Source organism: Maniola jurtina, chromosome 26 (genome assembly GCF_905333055.1).
Source record: "Maniola jurtina chromosome 26, ilManJurt1.1, whole genome shotgun sequence".
NCBI lineage: Eukaryota > Metazoa > Arthropoda > Insecta > Lepidoptera > Nymphalidae > Maniola > Maniola jurtina.
In genome coordinates, this window is record NC_060054.1 from 5,182,915 (window position 1) to 5,197,180 (window position 14,266).

Genomic DNA, 14,266 nt, shown 5'->3' on the forward strand with positions numbered 1-14,266 from the left:
ACGTTTAGCCATAGTTAGTTTAGATTATTAGATACACTTCATTCATTCTTTCTTTTTTGTTTATCTTTATCCACTTAATTATCATCGTTGTACCTATTAATAGGATTATATATTTTTTTGTAACTTAGTTGTTGTAAATGTTGTGTTCACTTGTAAATAGCGACTACATTTAGCAAATAAGTTTAGATAATGTACTATTTTTAATGTTTAATGTAAGGCCGGGTTCCCACTATGCCGGACCGGCAGATCTCCCGGTCCGGTAAAATTGCCGGAAGGCCTAGTGGCGGTACAAATTGTATGAAGCTATTCACATGATCCCGAGTCTGGCTTTTTCGCCGAGCCCGGCATTTTTACCGAGCGTTTTGTCACTACAAAATGCCGGCAAAATCACCGGACCGGAATAATGTGAACCAGTTCGACCCGCGTTCCCCGCCCCGCCCGTTCTCCCCGCACTTCATTCGGCTCGCATTTTCTGAGTAAAGTAGACGTGTAGCATGAGCGACATACAAATAGAAACTTTAATTACGCTTGTCCAAGAGAGACCTGTTCTGTGGGACAAGACCGAAGATGTCTATAAAGACAAAAACTTAAAGTTAGCAGCATGGCGTGAAGTATGTTTAATACTGAAACCAAACTTCGATGAACTGGAAGAAAAAGAAAGAAAACAGTACGGTGAGTTTTTTAAATATTTTTATTGATAAAAATGCATTCACAAATTTTAATTTATAGCTGCTGCCTGCCACGGAACGGAACCAATATCCGAAACAAAATAATTAGTAAATGCTGTCCGTATAGCATTGGCATTAGGGCCACCTCGAGTCGACCCATTTCGATCCACGGGTCTCGTTTCTTGTTCTTGTCCATTTTCTATATTTTGGTAACTTTCAAAATTTATACCGTCTTTTTCTCTAACAAAATTATGTAAGACTGTACAAGCTTTAATTACTTTAATTGCTGTGTCTACGTTCAGATCTATAGGCCGATGGAGTATTCGCCACTTATTTGCTAGAATACCAAAAGCGCACTCAACGTACCTTCGTGCTCGACTTAATCTATAGTTAAAAATCTTTTTATCATTATTCAAATGTGTACCTCCATATGGACGTAGGAGATTAGGTGTTAAAGCAAAGCCTTCATCGCCAACTAGTATAAACGGTAATTCCTCGTGCATGTTTGTATGAAGTGGTCGAGGCTTTGGTACATTTAAAGTACCATCATTGATTTTTTTCCAAAATATACTATCCTTTAATATAGTGGAATCGCATTCCTTGCCATACGAGCCCACACTGATAAAAATAAATCGGTACTCTGAATCGACAATTGCCATTAATACAAAAGAATAATATTCCTTGTAATTAAAGAACATAGAACCACTCTTGGCTGGCTTCAAAATTCTAATATGTTTGCCATCTACTGCTCCAATACAGTGAGGAAAGTTGGCTTTTCTTTCGAATCTTAAAGCGATGTCCTCCCATTCTCTCTCAGTATCAGGCAGCTTAAGAAAATCTGTCTGTAGGCTTTCCCAAATGACGTTGCTCATTTCTTTTATTATTTTACTTATTGTCGAAACGCCTACTCTGTATGAGTAATGTATTTCTTTGAATGAACATCCTGAAGCTAAATATCTGAAAAAAGTATATTTTGTTACTACATATTACATTATATGTCACCAATAAATAAATTCAATTCTGATATTTTTTTATTTATTTCAGGAAAACTGGTTTCAACTAAATGGAATAATATACGAGATTCATGGCTTAAGACGGTGAAAAAACAAAAAGATGAGTCTAAATCTGGATCTTCGGCCAAAAAGACACGAAATTATTTATATCACGAGCAATTAATGTTTTTGAAAAAGGTCTCCGAACCTCGACCGCCTCATGAGTCGGGTTCAAAAAAAGCAAGAACCGAGACTGAAGTAGGCATGGAATCAGATTTTCGTTCATCTTTAATTAAAGATAAAAGAACAATTGATAATAAAGAAGTAAATGAGAAGATGTCAAAGTTTTTGGATTCCAGAATGAACCCAGAAAAAGAAAACCATCATCTTTCTTTTTTCAAAGGCATTATACCAGTCTTGAACACTTTAACTATCGAAGAGACTTTAGAATTTCAAGCCAGCGTCCTGACAATGTTGCAAAAAATTAAAAGTAGGAATTATGAGAGAGAGAATTACGGACATTGGCGTCATTATAATCAGATGACCGGACCAGATACTACACACATCCTAATCAACAGGCGACACCTACGCAAGATCAACACTCTGGATACTCTACAACACCTATACCATCAACTTCTTCCCAAATTCCAGTGAATCCAGTTTCGCCAACAGCATCTACTCATTCCATATACTGCCAAGAGTCAGAATAGAATAGATTTTGAAGGGTTTTAAATTTGAGTACAAATAAATACTTAAGTGACTAATTTGCATTTTTAATTAATAATTATTTATTGTCAAAAGAACACACACACACACTTTACCTTAAACAAATGGCCAATCTTTGTTCTGGGCAAATACATTCTCTAAAACTTGTATTTCGTACTCTTATGCCTGGTGAAAGTCGTCCCAGTAAATCGTCAAAAGTGGTTGTTGTCATTCGAAAATAATTGAAGAACTTTGATCCGTCACTTCTAAGTTCACCCATCAATGTTTCAAATGTCCCTAGTGTAAATCTTTCCCGTAAAATAGGATGTACCCAATACTTTCTTCTTTTATTTTGCCTTCTGTACCACCACCACCACAACACAACAATTTCGTCGTCCATTGTGGGCACAGGTCCAAATTCAACTGAGGTGCTTTAAATGTGAACACTCTGTCCGGTGTCCGGTTTCCGGCAGATCTGCCGGTCCGGCATAGTGGGAACCCGGCCTAAGTAGCTGTAAGTGAACCTAATTAATCAAAATAAAAATAAAATAAAAAATAATGTGTTACAGCGACAAAATTTAACTGCCGGCAGGATATCACATCACACTAATATTATAAAGGCGAAAGTTTGTGTGTGTGTGTGTGTATGTTTGTTACTCCTTCACGCAAAAACCACTGGATGGATTTGGCTGAAGTTCGGAATGGAGATAGATAATATCCTGGATTAGCACATAGGCTACTTTTTATCCCGGAAAACCAAAGAGTTCCCATGGGATTTCGAAATACCTAAATCCAAGCGGACGAAATCGCGGATTTGGAAAAGGATAATGCTGGCTAGACGTTTCGAATCATTGATTGATTAATTATTTGGTATGATCTTTAAAATCTGCCCAGATCTTTAGATTGCCAATAAACTGGCCCACCAGTTTGGCGAGATATAAAATGTTAAAAATAGGTAAAATTTGTGTGAATAAATAAATTAAAAAAAAATCTATTAATACCCTGGGCTGTCTTGAGCTTTTCTGATATATTGTCACCAAAATTATGCAAGCGCGCCGTTCGGGTCACGATCGCGTGGCATCGAAAATTCCACTGACCGCTCGTGAAGCGAATATTGCTACCTCCTCCGTCGTCGACGACGATTTTAAGTTAGTGATTCGTAAGAAAACTAAGCTTAAAAATATGCGTGGCACATTGCAGAACTCGGCTCGAATTTTAGTAAGCGAATCTAAAAGTGCCATTTACTTGTCTCGGGCTAAAAAGAGTACGACTGACGACGACATTAAAAACCATATTAAAGACATGAATCAAGAATGCTACAGCGTTGAATTGCTGAAACAAAATCATGACGTAGATTTTAATTCTTATAAAATAGTGGTTCCTAGCAGCCAGCTGAGTACCTTCTTGAATAGTGATTTTTGGCCTAAGGGCTTAGTGTTTCGTCGCTTCAGAGATCGTAATGCGCAAAGCGCGGCCGCTACTAACAATAAAATTAATGGATAGTACGCCTAAAAATAATAATTACATAACCTTAGCGTCCTTTAATTGTAAGTCTGTAAAACGATCTGCGCCGCATGTGTGGCACTTATGTCAAAAGGTCGACATAATCGCCCTCCAAGAAACTTGGCTGCTGCCTCACGACATCAATTTCGTAAATGAAATTGATAAGGATTTTAGCTGTTATTCGAAATCTTCGGTAGACACTTCTGTCGGCGTGTTGCGCGGCAGACCGTACGGAGGGCTAGCGTTAATGTGGCGCAGATCAATCTTTCCGGATGTCACAATAGTGGATTGCAATAGTGATAGATTAATTGCTGTTAAAATTAGGACCCATAACTGTGATATGTTAGTATTTAGTATTTATATGCCATGTGATAGTGATAAAGTAGATGATTTAATCGAATTTACGAGCTGTCTGTCGCAACTTAATGCTATTGTTAGTGACAGTAACATAGAAGTTGTTTTTGCTTTGGGCGATTTTAACGCGCATCCCTGCGCCCGCTTCGGCCGGGAACTTTTTGAATTTTGTTCGGCCGAGTCCTGGGTGTGTGCGGACGTAGATCTACTAGGGTTGAACTCTAATACTTATACTTTTATGTGTGAATCGAGTGGCTCAAGAAGATGGCTCGACCACTGTTTAGGCACGGAGGCGGCGTTTAGAATAATAAAAGGTATAAGTGTTGTCAATGATATAAATTGGTCAGACCACTTTCCGCTGCTGATAGATATAAATATTGACGTCATTGTAAAAAAAGTAGAATGTAATATAGGCAATACCCGTAACAATAACAGAATTCTCTGGAATAATAGAAATCTCGACCAGATTAATCAATACGGAGAATTTTGCTATAGAGAATTAAAACTAGTTACCTGTCCTAGTCATTTCGATAGCTGTGATAAAGATAACTGTGATACGTTAGAGTGTAAGTTTATTATTGACAATATGTATGATGATCTGATAAGTGTTTTACAGGCCGGAGCCGACTTAAGTTGTTCTCGCACCGGTGCAGGACAAAAAGGTAGACAGATCGCTGGTTGGAACTACCATGTAAAATCAAGTCATGAACAAGCTCGACTTTATTTTAGATGGTGGATTGACGCTGGTAAACCTAGCCATGGACTTATATATGAAAATATGTTAAAATTTAGAAAAGTATTTAAAAGCAAATTAAAATGGTGCCAAAGAAATGAAGAAATGATAAAGATGGATATAATAGCTGAAAATAGGGATAAAAAGAACTTTCCAAAATTCTGGAAAGCCACTAAAAGCCTTCAACATAAAGATGTCCTACCTGTATCGGTGAATAATGAACAGGACCCGAACAGAATCGCTGACATGTTTGCTAATCATTTTAAAGTCCAACCCATGGAAGTAGGTGGTGAGGAAAATGCTGTGGCCATTGCCTCCGATACAACCTTACAGAAAAAGTCATCTGGCGATCTAAATAATATTTTTACTCCTGATAACATTGCGAAAACTGTAAGATGTATAAAACGTGGGAAATCTCCGGGACACGATGGCCTCAGCATTGAGCACATACTCTATGCCAGTGATGAAGTTTATCGGGTCCTGTCCATTATATTTAAGTTATGCTTAAAGCACAGCTACTTACCAAAGGGCCTCATGAAAACGATAGTAGCCCCCATCGTAAAAAATAGAACCGGCGATCTGTCTAATCTTACCAACTATAGACCCATATCGTTAGGCACTATTGTCGGAAAAATACTGGAAAGGCTCTTACAACCCGAACTGACTGGGAACTTTAATATTGACGATGCTCAGTTTGGTTTTCGTGCTGGACTCTCTACAGATTCAGCCATTTTAAGTCTCAAATATACTGTGAACTATTATGTTAATAGGGATACTTCAGTATATGCATGCTTTCTAGACCTAAGCCGGGCATTTGACCTCGTTAACTACAAAATATTATGGCGTAAACTAGATGGTCTTGTACCGAACAAATTAATGAACTTGTGGAGATTTTGGTACGAAAATCAAACCAACTACGTAAAATGGGGCGACGCACTCTCTAGTGAATATAGGCTAGAGTGTGGCGTACGTCAAGGAGGGCTGACGTCTCCGGATCTACATATTTAACCTCTACATCAATGACCTTATTGGGAGATTGAGAAGTACCAAAGTCGGTTGCCATATTGGTAACGTCTGCGTTAACAATTTAAGCTACGCTGACGACATGGTGCTTCTCAGCCCCTCAATAAACGGGCTTAGAAAACTGCTCAGTATTTGTGACCAGTTCGCTAAAGAACATGGCCTCAAATACAATGTAGCGAAAACCGAAATGCTCATTTTCAAAGCGGGTAAGGGTCCGGAGACCGTTCCGCCGGTATTTTTGAATGGGTCGTCAGTTCGGGTTGTTAAGAGCTTTAAATACCTGGGTCATATTCTAACAGATGACATAAAGGATGATAAAGATATGGAGAGGGAGCGCAGGGCTCTCTCGGTGCGGGCTAACATGATAGCGCGCAGATTCGCGCGTTGCTCCGATGACGTGAAGGTGACGTTATTTAAAGCTTTTTGTCAATGTTTTTACACATGTCAACTGTGGACAAAGTTTACCAAGCGCAGCTATAATGCGCTTAGGATACAATATAACAACGCCTTCCGCATCCTAATGAAGCATCCGCGTTTCTGCAGTGCTAAAGCCATGTTTGCTGCGGCGAGGGTCCCTGACTTCTTCGCCATACTCAGAGCGAGGACGGCTTCCTTCTGGGAAAGACTAAGACACAGTACTAACTCCATCTTGTGTGCTGTTAACGAAGATCTGAGTAATCCTTTTTCTAAAAATTGGTCAAACCTGCATCGGTGCGACAACAACAGCTTTATTTAGATTAGTTTATATACTATGTATATCTACATTAAGCTGTATATTATTTTGTGTTTTTTCTCTTTGTTTGTTATGGGTTGTCTTGTGACTTATATTGCCTGAAATAAAAATTATTATTATTATTATTATTATTAAAAAGATACTTCCCTGGCACTGCGTCCATAACTATGTCTTGCCGCTGCCTCCTTTTGCGAGGAGGTGATGTCTGCAAAGGAGGCGGCAGAACGTGAGAGGGAAATTTCGGTGGTGGATCCCTCTCGAAGGAGACGCAGCGGGCGCCGAAGGGCAAATGACGACCTCCGGCCTCCATGAGTTGCCGACCTGCGGTTCACGGGCGTAAGGGGCGTTCGTCAACCGATATATGTATAACCAGGTCAGGAGGTAGCGCGCCGTGTTCCGGGTGCGCTTCTGAGACGGAACTGGTAGCAGCCAGCCTAGCGATGGGACCCGTCCGCTTGGCGGCGGGTCAAGACCTGGCGGGAGTGCGGAGAATACTACCTTAGTGATACCCGCGCAACCGCCAGTCCATTGAGGAACAAACTCAGGTTTTAGGGGGTGCAAGCCCCACACAACCTCTCCGTTTCCCCGGACGGAAGGGTATGCGTTAGGCATTTCCTGTGTATTAAAAAAAATAAAAAAATAACTATGTCTTTCATCTTATTATTTATTGAATTGAATTTATTATATGTGTTCTTCTCCTCTTGGTTTCAAGTTGATACAAGTCGCATAAAATGCGACAGGCATCGCTCATCGGTCTTAATAAGGCTGATTATATTTCAATGTTTTGTAAATTCTTATCGGGGTCGTTTACTATCGAGTCTACCGATTTGCCAAGAGCAGACAATGTTATCCCGATCTGCTTCTGTCTGTGAAATATAGCAAAATCCCGTTTTACTAGAGGCTCTGTTAATGCTGCCTTTACTTCGGGATTTAGTAGTCATTCACGTTGACTCGCGGGCGCGGTGGCGGGCGCGGTCACGAAATATCAAACATATGGCGTAATATCCAAGTGTTCACATACGAAACGCACGTGCGGTCTAAGTAGCGGGCAAGCTAGCGACTGGCGCGCGCGCGCCGCTCGCGGCAATATCAAACGCGTGAGATGTTTGTGTGTGTTTACGTCGAACTAGCGGCGGAGCGCGCGATTCACTCGCGACGTCAGGTAAGTTCAACCAGTATGAACTTGTCGCTAGAAACGGTAGCACGTCTCCATCATGTCTTTCAATACAGAAGAGTTTATTAGTGCTGTTCAGGCTAGAACTCCGATTTGGCAAAGCAAACACAGGCATCATATGAACAGAAATATTCTCAATAAGCTATGGAAGGAAATTGCGGAATTGTTTCCTGAAATGGAGGGTGAGTAAATGAAATATTGTGGGTACCTATTTTTAACTTTTTATTTTTCTAAAGGAATATTATGACAGACTACAAAAGATACAAAAATATATTACAAAGATGGCGACGTATATATTAAACGATTGTTCTCCCAAAAATATTTCGTGAATAAACTCCGAATTTGTTTAGCTCGATTTGATGGATTGTTGTTTCTTCCAGTTTGTCGCCTTTGGTGCTGAGTTTCAGTTGTTAACTCATCATTGAAATTGTAACCATCTATATCAATTACAATATTATGCAATAAGCAAGCGGTTTTGATAATCAGGCGTGCATGTTTAACATCAGTTTCAATAGGTTTTAACAAAACTCGCCATTTATTGCATAAAATTCCAAATGCACACTCCACGGTTTTTCTCGCTCTTGACAATCTATTATTAAAATGTTCTCTCTCTTGATTCAATGTTCTTTGTGGATATGGACGCATAAGATACTCTTTAAGAGGATAAGCTTCATCGGCTACTATAACATATGGAGCTGTAATATTAGAATTGGGTAATGTTCTTGGTTCTGGAATATTGAATGCGCCTCTTTCGAGTAACCGGTTCAGGGACGAGGCGTTGAATGTACCGCCGTCGCTATGCTTTCCTCTACCTCCCACTTCAATAGTTAAAAATCTTTTGTTCGCATCAGCCACAGCTTGCAAAACAATAGAGAAATAATGCTTGTAGTTAAAAAATGCCGATCCTGATCGTTTAGGTCGTTTAATTCTACAATGTTTACCATCTAAGCTGCCAATGCAGTTAGGAAAGTTCTACATTTTCTCAAAATCTGAAGAAATATGCTTAAGCTGGTCTTCAGATGGCAGTGGCATGTGGACATTCAAATTTTTTTTCCAAATAGCTTCACAGGTACTATAAACAATCTCAGACACTGTACTAACACCCAAACGAAAGCTATAAGCCAAAGATCGAAATGCCAACCCAGTGGAAAGATATCTGAAACATATAAAAAAAATACAATTATTACGTAAAATTTAAATATATCTATACTAATTACTTTATATACCTACTAAAATTATATAAGGCATCAACACTAAACAATATTTAATTTTTATAGAAAAGGCTTTAAGAAAAAAATGGAAGAATATTCGGGACCAATTTATGAAAGAGTTTAAAAAAATTCCGGTTTCTCGTTCTGGAGATGCTGGAACTGATCAAAACACTTCAATGTGGCCATATTTTCAAATGATGCAGTTTATAAAAGATGACGTTACCCCAGAATTAAATGAAGGCAATTTAGATGAAACTGCTGATGGAAACTGTAGTGATAATAATGAACGGTCCCCAACTCCCCAGTCAATAGCTGGTTCATCTACAAGTACACAATATACGAGCACCAAACGTAAATGTGCACAAGATGTAAGACAGGAATTCATGGAATTAGAGAAGAAAAAGTTGGAATTATTACAAATTAAACTGTCGCAAAGCAGCGAAAGGCAAGAACAAGATTGCGAAGACCTGTTATTTTTTAAAAGTCTGTTGCCGTACATGAAGGAGTTTACTCCTATGCAAAAATTACGTACGAGAAACAAAATTACAGAAGTTGTTATGAATGAAATGAATAGTTTCACGTCCCAGGCTTACCATAGTTACAATAGTTACGAATATAACACATCAAATTATGGAAATTAAACTTTAAATATAATTAACTACGAAAATTCTTTTTTTTTTTAACTCACCTTATAGTTACAAATAGTCTTTCTTCGGGTTTTATGCTTTTATGAAAATTTGTGTCTACTTTTGAAATCTCACTCCTTATTGAATCCAATATGTAATCAAAACAGTTGACTGTCATCCTGGTATATCCAAAAAATCTTGAAGGATGTTCTCTCAAATTACTATATAAAGTATGAAATTCACCATACTGTTCTCTTTCTTTATTAATTTCGTGCACACCAATTCTAATTTTTAACATCTCCCACTTTAGATATGAATTTTCGGTTAAAAATAAAAGATCGTCGTCCATGTTTACAATCTCTGACAACACGTCACACTCGCGCAAACGCCTGGCGGCTAATGTGAACACGAACTCGCCACTTCTCCGGGCCCGCACCCGCCGCCGCGCCCGCGCTTTCCAACGTGAACAAGTACTTAGGATTAGCGGTATCAATATTTCTAAATTATTAGGTACTAGAGGATGCCCGCGGCTTCGCCCGCCTGGATTTCGGTTTTTAAATCCCGCAGGAACTCTTTGATTTTCCGGGATAAAAAGTAGCCTATGTCCTTCCCCGGGATGTAGCCCATGTCTGTACCAAATTTCATCAAAATCGGTTCAGCGGTTGGGCCGTGAAAACGTAGCAGACAGACAGACAGACAGACAGACACACTTTCGCATTTATAATATTAGTATGGATAGGATATAATTTGATTAAGTCTTTTTAACCCCCGACCCAAAAAGAGGGGTGTTATAAGTTTGACGTGTGTAGGGTAAAAGTGGGATAGACGCCGCACCTTAAAGGATTGAGCACATTATGCCGGGCCGCAGCGTGCTGGGGCGGAGCGCAAAAATCCGCTCAAATTGCTTCAATACAAATTGTATGAAATAACGCACACTGTGTCGGGCCGCAGCGGCTCGCATTATTGCGCGGCGGATTTCCGTCAGTGCGATGCGGCCCGCCCCGCCCCGCTGCGCCCCGTCAACAGTGTGCTATATAGCAAGCGGATTGGTGTGCACGCGCAGACGTGTTCATTTTACGATATTTGCATTTTTTGGTACTTTCGTGTTCCTTTGGTGTTCAGAAAAATGAATGAAGAACTTTTGATTAATTTAGTTCAAGGATACAAAGAACTTTATGATTTGCAAGATCCTCGTTACAATGATCAACAAAGAAGAGATAATATTTGGAAGGAAATAGGGGACATAATGAAAGAATCTGGTAAGTAAACACTGTCATATATTCATTTCTTATGTTATTACTATCATAACGCACTTGTATAGTGATGTAATAATAATCACATTTTTGAAAATCACAAAGTATTTAGACCAAGTAATATGTATAATATACAAATACAACGTGTTAATGAATTAACTTAAAATGAGAAAGAGAAACCCGTCATATGCGAGTCCGACTCGCACTTGGCCAGGTTTTTTTATAAGTAAGCGGGTAGTATCGCTTAAATCACTTTAGTGTCAAGATATTAGTTTCTTCGCATACCTCTTCTAATAACCCTCGACTGCCACTCAACAGTACCAGTTGGGGATACGAAATATCTTTTAAATTGATCACGGACACACATTGCGTCTAGTGCTGCATGGCCTCCAATATATGGCAAATCTGTTATGGCTTCTGCTACCACATTTCTCTGAGCTTCCTCTTCAGACCAGTAGCAAATGTCGTTTCGCAGCAAATTGTGCAAACAACAAGTGGCTAATATAATAACATTGACATGTTTCGGCAATAACGAAAAACGTCTTTCGTATACTCTAAACTTTTTCACTAATAGACCAAAAGCATTTTCGCTCACACGCCTAGCTCTACTCAGCCTATAATTAAAAGCTTTCTTATCTTCGTCATTTGTCAACTGATTTGCTGGATATGGTCTCATCAAATGTCTGGTTAATGGAAAAGCTTCGTCTCCAACGATGACATGTGGTAACTTTATGTCTGTACCCGGTATTAAACGATCAGCAGGCAAAGGAGATCATTCTAGCTCCATACATTTTTGGGCCTTTTCTGAAAGTGCCGGCCAACGAAAAAAAATGGTACGGATCGTTAGAACTAGCCATTTGGAGTAATAGTTAATATGGCAGAAAAGTTGTAGGATTGTTCTGAACCAAGATATACAGGGTCGAAGATTCGTCATTTTCATACATTTTATTGATTTCTAAAAGTGCTGGGAAACATAAAATAATGTTAGATATTGCTAGAACTAATGATTTGAAGCAATTGTCATTATGACGCGAAGGCTGTGGGGCCATTATATGTCGTGTTATACAAGGTATACAAAAAATGAATATACTTTGTATAATTAATTGTAACCGATTTTATGATTTTGTTACTGTTTTGATTGTTTTATACGAATATGAATACACGTACAATTATTTTGACTCCCACGAAGTGCTGGATCAGCTGCAATGTGGACAAAATTCGTTTATACATACCTGGATTGTATGCGACCTTGTAATACTAGGTGATCTCATCCAGCCATCTCCCAAACTTCTGCCACTTTGAATTGGGATATCTCCGGCGAGCTCTGTGATGAATGCACCATTTGGTTATACGTACTGTTCACCATAGTAACTACGGGCTTGCTTCAGTCGATAGCTGCCCAAAGCAACCTGCGTCAATTCTTCTGTGAATCTAGGAAAGTCATTGAATGGAGGATGTCGGCTTCCATAGCCTGAAAATGAGCTCTCCTTCTATTATAATTACATATTGTTTGTGATAACTAGTTCTGCTGAACTGTTTTGCTCACTGACCGTTCATGGATTACGTCAAGAAAATCACGTGCATGCACGTTGTTGTCTATCAGAACATGATAGCCGTTCAGCAATGCTGACAAAATCCTGAAATTATCGATCATGTTACTTAATGTCCGGTTACAAATCCTGAATAACCCTGAGTAAACAAAAATCTCTTCCAAAGCGGTCGTTAATCATTTACATTATCCAGCAGCAAATGGTAAAAAGTCTAGATTTATTGGCTTGGTCAGTAGTTAGCTGGGTTTTGTACTGATGTTTTGTTACTGGCATTTGTGCTACATAACCGCACACCTCAAGAAAGAAAGATTACCTCAAGATTGTTTATGGTATCTCTAAAACCATGGACTAAGATAAAAATCCAGTAAAAATCTTCTATATCATTTAAGGTTTCATTTAAAAGTTGCTGCAGCGTGTAGATTATTGTTCCATCGCAACAAATATAAAGGCTTTTAGTGGTTTCGGAACTTGTGGTTAGGGTATGATTTTCACTGGAAAAAGTAATTAGTGCTTTTCTGAAGATATATGTACATGCCTGTATCTGTCTGTACATGCCCTTTATAGATAGCCTTTCTTTCTTGAGGCATGCGGTTATGTGACACAAATGCTAGAAACAAAACATTTAAATGAAACCCAGCTAATTACTGACCAAACCAATAAATCTAAGCTTGTTAACATTTACCGCTGGATGGTGGAAGTGATGAACAATTGCTTTAAAAGAGATTTTCGTTTGCTCAGGATTGATCAGAGTGACCGGGCATTAAGTAACGTGATCGATTATTTCAGGATCGCGGTAACATCGCTAAACAGCTATCATGTTCTGATAGACAATAACGTGTACTACCGACGTGATTTCCTTGACAAAATCCATGAACTCGTCAATGCGCAAAACAGTTTAGCAGAACTTGTTATCACACACAATAATTATAATAGAAGAAGAGCTCATTTCTAGGCTATGGAAGCCGACATCCTCCGTTCAATGACTTTCCTAGATTCACAGAAGAATCGACGCAAGTTGCTTTGGGCAGCTATCGACTGAAGAAGGCCCGTAGTTACTATGGTGAACAGTACTTATAACCAAATGGTGCATTCATCACAGAGCTCGCCGGAGATATCCCAGTGGCAGAAGTTTGGGAGATGGCTGGATGAGATCACCTAGTATTACAAGGCCGCATACAATCCAGATATGTATAAACGAATTTTGTCCACATTGCAGCTGATCCAGCACTTCGTGGGAGTCAAAATAATTGTACGTGTATTCATATTCGTATAAAACAATCAAAACAGTAACAAAATCATAAAATCGGTTACAATTAATTATACAAAGTATATTCATTTTTTGTATACCTTGTATAACACGACATATAATGGCCCCACAGCCTTCGCGTCATAATGACAATTGCTTCAAATCATTAGTTCTAGCAATATCTAACATTATTTTATGTTTCCCAGCACTTTTAGAAATCAATAAAATGTATGAAAATGACGAATCTTCGACCCTGTATATCTTGGTTCAGAACAATCCTACAACTTTTCTGCCATATTAACTATTACTCCAAATGGCTAGTTCTAACGATCCGTACCATTTTTTTTCGTTGGCCGGCACTTTCAGAAAAGGCCCAAAAATAATGATCTCCTTTAACTGTCCATCGATTAAAGCTTTGCCAAAATTAGAGTTAATGAGTATTTGGCTATCAGAATTTTTACCCAATGCACCAACATCGATGACTGTAAAACGGTA

The 14,266-nt window shown here is 38.9% G+C and overlaps 2 protein-coding genes and 2 pseudogenes across 2 annotated transcripts; 2 read left to right on the forward strand and 2 right to left on the reverse strand.

Annotated features, from left to right (window-relative positions):
* Nucleotides 1-673: 673 nt before the first annotated feature.
* On the reverse strand, nt 674-2,874 carry LOC123878885 (protein ALP1-like). Its single transcript, XM_045926263.1, has 2 exons — nt 2,482-2,874; nt 674-1,625 (listed from the first exon to the last, which is right to left on the reverse strand). The coding sequence occupies exons 1-2, from the start codon at nt 2,763-2,765 to the stop codon at nt 719-721; spliced, it is 1,191 nt and encodes a 396-aa protein (XP_045782219.1). The 5' UTR covers nt 2,766-2,874; the 3' UTR covers nt 674-718.
* LOC123878898 lies at nt 1,625-2,424 on the forward strand (annotated as a pseudogene).
* A 4,773-nt stretch (nt 2,875-7,647) lies between the features above and the next one.
* On the forward strand, nt 7,648-9,754 carry LOC123878897. Its single transcript, XM_045926274.1, has 2 exons — nt 7,648-8,067; nt 9,163-9,754. The coding sequence occupies exons 1-2, from the start codon at nt 7,926-7,928 to the stop codon at nt 9,735-9,737; spliced, it is 717 nt and encodes a 238-aa protein (XP_045782230.1). The 5' UTR covers nt 7,648-7,925; the 3' UTR covers nt 9,738-9,754.
* A 1,361-nt stretch (nt 9,755-11,115) lies between these two features.
* On the reverse strand, nt 11,116-11,747 carry LOC123878450 (annotated as a pseudogene).
* Between the last annotated feature and the right edge of the window lie 2,519 nt (nt 11,748-14,266).